Raw genomic sequence first — 7,572 nt, forward strand, 5'->3', positions numbered from 1 at the left:
GCGGAAATTACCCGGTGAAATAACAGAACAGCATAAAGAGATCGAATATATGGACATAGGTGATATGACAGAAGTATGAACATATTGTTCGGCTTTTAAGTTTAAGTTGTAGACTTGTAGATCGTCTAATTCATGTTGCCCTCAGAAAAAAGTAGTGTTTCTTCCCAATGAAGAGGTTTATCCGTGTGAAATAAAAGATTTATTTGGTGAAAGTGAAATCCACAAACAATACAGGCAAAATATCCGAATCTAAAATCTGTTCATGCTCACATCAATCAATGCTCAAAACGTTATATGATTCAGGACCATACACTGTGGGAATCTGTTGCCCCCCAACAATTAAAGCTACTACAAGTTTAATTTCAAAGAAACCACAATTTGGTCAGATTTGTATTTATGATTACGGAGAAGCAATGCAACACAGAATCAAGTTAAACTATCGGACGTATTAGAAATTCTACAGCCAGTAATGGATACAAATTCATAATGTCCAAAAGTATCGCACTTTACACAAAACTTATCTGAAAAACACGGACAAAGAGGCCTTCTTGGATTTCTATATGAATCTGAAATATTGGGCTTGCATATATAATAAACCAAAATGTGATGAATTGTCAGTGATAATAGTTTTAAAAGACGGAGATATTAAAGACAGAGTTGATATTCATGTTTATCCAAAAGCACAGCACAATTCATCGCAAGCAGCAGATCTGGAAAATGACTAGCGTGTAGGGCCCGCATGGGGGTTGGCAAGTAAAGCGAGCAGGGGGCTGAGCCCCCTAGTCTATCATAAAAATATAATTATTATTTCTATTTATTTCGATCATTAGGCGATATGGTCAGCATTTACCTTGACATACTCTAGTTTAACTGTTATCTGTGTTTAGAAAGCTTTTGAACCCCTGACCTGAGAAATAAATAGGGATTTCTGAATAGTCAATGTAGCACCTATAACTCCAAAACATAAAAAACATTAATTTTTTTATCACATTGTTCTCATATTCTGACCAATCGAGGCCTTGTTCGCACTCCTGTGTTTTCACGTGTTATTCCCACATCCCCTTAACCCAGGTAGTCCACACCAGTAAAATCAATCATATTACATTCATATCACCAAAGAGTAGGGCATTGTGCATATTGAATGTGTGTTTGTGTTTTTTTTCCATTAAAACATAACACATGACTCCTGCCCCTTCTCAACCCCTAGCCACAGCAATTTCCTGTTTTCTGCCAGTAGAAGCAAGCTGTTTTCACCATGTTGTCTGTACCTTTGACATATCTTTAAGATTGCAATCACTGTAATTTTCAACACACGCCACACGGCTCAACAAGATGTCTTTGTGTGACAGGAAATAACTCTAGTAATCCCCCTACATCCCACACTCTCCCCAAAGCCTACTGAATAACTTTATATGCAAAGTGTCAGGCAGACATGAGGATTTTTTTATGCATTTTCATCCACAGAGTTTGATAACACACAAAAACAAATGTGGAAATGCTAACAAATTAATGAGTGTTCCTGCTTACACATAGCTGTGAATCAGGTCTTAAATTTGCATGAATCCAGAGCCTGCCCTAGCAGAATTGGGCTCACAACAGGAAACAGTCACAAAGACTTTTAATGTGCCTTTTTAAGTTTACTTGTTTCAGGATACCAATCATTGATGTACCTCTTACTGTTAAGTCTGTATGCAACTTATTTTGTAATTGTACTTCATAATTTTAGACTTTGGTTTTAGAGTTTGTTTATTGCTCTTGTTCTGTCTTATAATCCCCTGTAATTCTGACCTTTTATTTTAGACATAATGGTAATATCCTGTTGGACGCTGAAGGACACATTATCCACATTGATTTTGGATTCATCCTCTCTAGTTCTCCTCGAAATTTAGGATTTGAGACATCTGCTTTCAAATTGACCAGTGAATTTGTAGATGTAAGATGACTTTTGATGAATTCAAAATTTATGATATATATTATATTAGTTTAACTTAAACATCTCTTTAGGTCTAGTTAGAAATATGCATTGTAAAATGTAAGGAGGATTGATTCCGAATGTCTTAACAGAGAGATAGAAATATCTTTAAAAGCACTGAATGAAGTAAATGTAGTTGGATATGACAATTAATTTTTTTGTCATAATTGTTCATTATGTTCAATGACAGCTTGTCTTTTTTACTCTGAATTATTTGATGTTGTATTTAATCATGTTGGAGAAAGTAGCCTGGTTTTAGAAATGTTCAAAGAGCCACAAAATTAATGTCAAATCTATAGTACTAGGGTGTTGTACCGTGTTAGCTATTATGAATGTAAAGAAAAGTCAAGCAAAATGAGACCTTTTTTTGGCTAACTAAAAAGATTTTAATATTCAAGCTTTGGAGGCAACTCAGGCCCCTTCTTCAGGCAAGATGTAATCAATGTAATGCAATGTAATCAATTGCAGCTTGCCTGAGTTGCCTCGAAAGCTTGCATATTGTAATCTTTTTAGCTAGCCAATAAAAGGTGTTAGATCTATGAAAGATGATTGTAACGCCTGAATTTTGATTTTATGAGATAATGTTATACTTGCTTTGTTATAGGTGATGGGAGGACTGGACGGTGATATGTTCAATTACTTCAAGATGCTTATGTTACAGGGTCTTATTGCTGCCCGCAAACACATGGAGAAGGTGGTACAGATTGTGGAAATCATGCAACAAGGTACTGTTCTCTTTATATTATTAAATAATATAGGTTAAAATCTGTTTAGATCCGTGCCTACAGACATCAACATAAATCATACCTGTATTTTAAGGTCAGCATGTTGTCTTTGCATCTTGTAACGTGATTTATTTATTATACTTTATTAATCCCAAAGGAAATTACTTGGTTTTCGCATACCTCTTGGGGTCAGAGCACAGGGTCAGCCATTGTACAGCGTCCCTGGAGCAATTGAAGGTTGAGGGCCTTGCTCAAGGGCCCAACAGAGTAAGCATCTCTTTTGGCAGTGGCAGGGATTCGAACCGGCAACCTTCGGGATACCAGCGCAGATCCTTAGCCTCAGAGCCACCACTCCACCTCATAAATTATTATGTAATCTGTTAAGCGCAGTACATTATTTTAATAGAGCAATATCTGTAGCACTGTCTACATTTAATATAAAGTAGATCTGCACAAAAATAGCACTTGGTTTGGAAGAACTTTCAGTTCATTCAAGCCATTGTGAATTAAGTTGGTGGTTATACAGCACATTAAGGCACATATTAGCTGTAAGTAGTAAAGCTTTGTGGTTTCCCTTCTCTGAATTTTTTTTTTCTAAAGCCAGTTTGTGAAGTTCTTTTCTAGCTTTTTAGATTCATGAAAAAGACTAATCCAGTTCAACAGATTTATGAGTGTAATTTTGTAATGTTTTATATTTTTTCCATTTATGTAATTTTCTTTGTATTTCACAGTTGCTGCAGCACCATGATTTTACTGCTACAATTATTGTACTTGTGCGCATTATGGGATAATAAACATGTGGAAAGTGTTAGAGTAAGCACAGCTCTCACTGGTATGGGATATCAAAGCAGTCTATTTTTCCCATTAATAAACAAGACATACAGATTTTCGTAGAGAGCCATGTTTGTGTCTGCATATTGTTTTTGTGTGCCTAAGGACAAGCATTGTGCTTTTCAGCCATTTACCAGATTTACCATTTTGAAGATGTACCACTTGTTCTCTTTTTGAGGTTAGAATATCTAGCTAGAAACCCTTGGCAGGGGAACCATTTTTGTCCTTTCTGCAGTAGGAAGCTGTGTTAATATCCTTTTGGAATAGCAGTTGAGAACAGTATCAATGAGAGAGAAATTTATCTTACCAATTTAAGCCAAGCATATTAAGTGATGCAAGTTTAGTCTAGCATTTTCCTTTCGGATGAATGATTCCTTAGCTTTTGCATGTTTATTTTTTGTGAGATTGAGTGTTTTCATTCTCAAATTAAATAAGCAGGTTTGTATTGTTTTGCATTATAAATTAACTTTGCAATTATAAATATTTGTAAATGTAGCCATTCCTTGAACCCATGTCTCGGTGCTTACTGTATTATTACAATTTAATAAGACCCCACTATCGAATCAAGTCTTTAAACAGATTATTTTGGACTCACATTCCAGACATGTGCCTGCATCTGTTAAAAAATGGAAAGAGTGTAATAATGACCTGAGCAATTTTAAATTTTCAGCAGTTAAACCGCCATTGGTTGTGCCTCACAGCTGCCTGTGTTTGAATTCCAGTAAAGGGGCAGGTGACTATTTCAAAGTGAGAAAGTGAAATTTATATTTGTGCGTTCCAATAGCTTAGATGCCTAGATGCTTAGCACCCTGGTAGGCGGTTCAAGACTTTGTGCTACATTTAACAAAATACATATTAGTCCTTCTGCATTGTGTATAAAAGCTAGATTACATTTTATTGCCAGTTTTTAATATTTTGTTAAAACAATTTTTGTTAAAAAATAATAAAACTTTTTAAGGCAAAGATACCCTTTGCCCTCAGCTGGAACAAAGGTCAGAAAATGAGTGAGTGAATAGATATCAGAATGAAATAAAGTTACCTTGTAAAAATACATTTCTTTGTAACTAAGCTCTGCCTTCCTTAATTGTAGGATCCCAGCTACCCTGTTTCCATGGCTCCAGCACTATCCGTAACTTGAAGGAGCGATTTCACATGAACATGACTGAGGAGCAGCTACAGATGCTAGTGGACCAGATGGTGGATGGCAGCATGCGTTCTATCACCACCAAACTCTATGATGGCTTTCAGTACCTCACCAATGGCATCATGTGAAGCACTTGACTCTGACGTACTCTTCTTATTCAGGAGTGTCCACTTCAGTTTGGCATCATTTACCTTCAGCTGAATGTTGGGTCCTTTGTTGCCATTAGAAATCTTTGAGATCTGCTCATCAACATGTTTGCTGCTGTTTATATCCTCACCTGGGCTTTCATAATGTTTTGCTTTCTAAATTGAAATGCGCCAGTTGAAGGAGTATGGCGCATCTCTGTATAATGGCAGCAGGTGTTACGCCTGAGCAGGATTTAAATGACTTTTTTGAATTTTTAAAAAATCCTTTTTCCATCCATGGGCAACACTGCCTTAGGTTGTCTAGTGGTGAAGGCAGTATTATACCTTTCATTCCCTAATAGTGTAAAAGCTCACTGTTTAAATTATGCTGTTTTAGAACAACAGCTTAGGTAATAGAAAATAAAATGAGATGTCCTCTTGCAATGTAAATGTTGATTTACTTGCTGGAAGAAGAAAAAAACACTTGTCACTGTTGTCAGCTAATTGGTCTACACAGTTATATCGAAACTACCCATCTGCTCAGAGGACTGTTTTGTATTTAAAAAAAAAGAAAAGAAAAAAAACAGAAAGAGTGAAAGCACTAAGGCAGTTAACAGTTTTGCACTTGTCCATTGAAAGGAAATACAGTATTTAGTATACTAGAAATAACATGGCGTTTGTATATTGTATACTATGAAAAAGGTTGCTAGTTAATTTTTAACTATTTTCAGGGATAACTCTCCTTCCCGTTTTAAGATTGAATCAGAAACAGAGAGGGCATGTCCCTCATTTATGAATAGCTGTTCTGGGCTAAAAGCTGTTGTTTATTTATGGTCGTCCCCAGAGTGATCACCAACGTTTTTTTTTTTTTTTTTTAGAGAAACTGCAAAATGGTTATAAATTTTATATTAAAGGCGGGGACAGGGGCTGAGGAGGTAGATACTCCAGCTTTAAAAGGTCCATCTGAATAGTCTGAGGAGTACCTGATTTTTTTTTTATATACTGAAAAACAATGTAGAAATGTGACTAAGAGGAGCCTTATAGCCTCGGTTGTTACCTTCTTACTCTTTACCCTTTTTAAATTAAGCGTCAAAGCTCAATCATGTGACTGATGACCTCTAATAACATGTGAATGTGTGTTTGTATAATAAAGTACTTATTTGGTATCAAACAATGAACAATATGCAGCAAAGAAATGGACCCTTTTGCTTCAGATTTTTTTTTCTAAATTGCTGCATTCTACTTGTATTGTCATTTGTACAGGGACTTATCTGAAAGTTAGTGAAGGTTGGTCCACTTGTATATAAATGTATAGTAGTTGGCAGGATTAAAGCTTTACTTTAGGGGAGAGTCATAAGGACAAAAGGGGAATAGTTTTTGAAACGTGACTTGGCAAATAATGCCCCCTTATCCTAGAGCCATGGGCAAAGATTTCTTACTCTAGCCCTGAAAGCACTTGCACTGGACTAACTGATCTGTGGTAAATTCCTGGTGCCGTATTTTTTAACTAACCCCCTTTTAGCTATCTAAAAAATTGTTCACATCATGTTACATCCTTGTTAAGCTTGGAATTGTACTCATTTGTGGCATCTCTGTTCCAGCACTAAAACTTTTCTCATGGATTATAAGGTGGGCTTAGAGGTTTAAATGGGAGGTTGAGGGCACAGTTGGGATTGTGCATTATGTCTGAATCAATGCCTGGCTGTATTATCATTCATTTTGTAAAAGAGCTAATGTTCAGTTTCTATTGTTAAGGAAAAACACTCCTCTATGCGCAGTTTGCTGTTTTTTTTTCTGTCTGTTGTCTGCAGCAACAGCCACATGTTAATCAGTACCAAATGTTTATTTCCTCTGCAGACTCCTTGGTGGTGATGTTTTTTTAAGTTTAAGATGTGCAGAATTTTTACAAAATAGGCAAGCTTAATTTTTGAAGAGTGCATCTAAAATCTGTCCTGTAAGAGGCATATTCTGAACTAGCATAGTTATTTATGATTACACAGCAGAGAACTGTATCACATTTTACCCTTAAATGCCTCAACCACACACATATCCACCATGTTGAATTTGATGATACGATTTTTGAGTGTGTTTTGCTGTTGTAAAGACTCAGACAAAGCATTTCTGCATGAACGAGTGGGAAATGGTTTACCTGTGTGGTTTTACACTTAAAGATTTTATCTTCATTACTGTTCACTCTGTTACATTTGTGTAAATTACATTTTTACAGTATAGTAAGTCTGGAAGTGTTTGAACATTATATGTACAATACAAATGGTAAGCCCCAACCTCTCTCCAAAAACAACATTAATCTGCCAGTACCTGAGCCCCAGGAGTCTGTTGGGATTCTCTTGTATGACGTTTTGAAGTTAAACATTTTTTTGCACCAGGTGAAAAAGTTTTGTGTTGACCATAATTTTTTTCCCCTGGGCTATCCTCAATAAATAAATGTATATTAACTTTTCTGTCTTTGGTAATGTGATGAAAATGGTGGTAAATAATCATGCAGTATCTCTTTTAATGAGCAGAATAATGTATAATGTAACAAACATTACACAATGGCAGACATGTCTTTGTGCTATTGGTTTATATTTTGTTGGTGTTATAAGGATATGTAAAAGAGGTAAAACTGAGTTTTACAGGTTAAAGAATACTGGCTTTTTAAAAAAAATGTGAATTTAAACTTTGCAGGGGTATTTTCTGAGAACAGAGATTAAAATGTACTCCTGTTACTACATTCATCCCAAATACATGCATGTAAAGATAACTTTTGTCTCT

At 35.7% G+C, this 7,572-nt stretch overlaps 1 protein-coding gene across 3 annotated transcripts in view; it reads left to right on the top strand.

Annotated features, from left to right (window-relative positions):
- pi4kb (phosphatidylinositol 4-kinase, catalytic, beta) overlaps positions 1-7,259 on the top strand; it is a 106,721-nt gene extending 99,462 nt beyond the window's left edge. For all 3 annotated transcript variants that reach the window (XM_039750357.1, XM_039750372.1, XM_039750364.1), the window contains 3 exons: positions 1,801-1,933; positions 2,577-2,697; positions 4,619-7,259. In XM_039750357.1, the coding sequence (XP_039606291.1) occupies positions 1,801-1,933; positions 2,577-2,697; positions 4,619-4,800 (436 nt within the window). In that variant the 3' untranslated portion in view covers positions 4,801-7,259. The remainder of the gene's footprint in view (positions 1-1,800; positions 1,934-2,576; positions 2,698-4,618) is intronic.
- Positions 7,260-7,572: the final 313 nt, after the last annotated feature.

The sequence above is a fragment of the Polypterus senegalus genome, chromosome 1, assembly GCF_016835505.1.
Source record: "Polypterus senegalus isolate Bchr_013 chromosome 1, ASM1683550v1, whole genome shotgun sequence".
In the NCBI taxonomy this organism is placed as follows: domain Eukaryota; kingdom Metazoa; phylum Chordata; class Cladistia; order Polypteriformes; family Polypteridae; genus Polypterus; species Polypterus senegalus.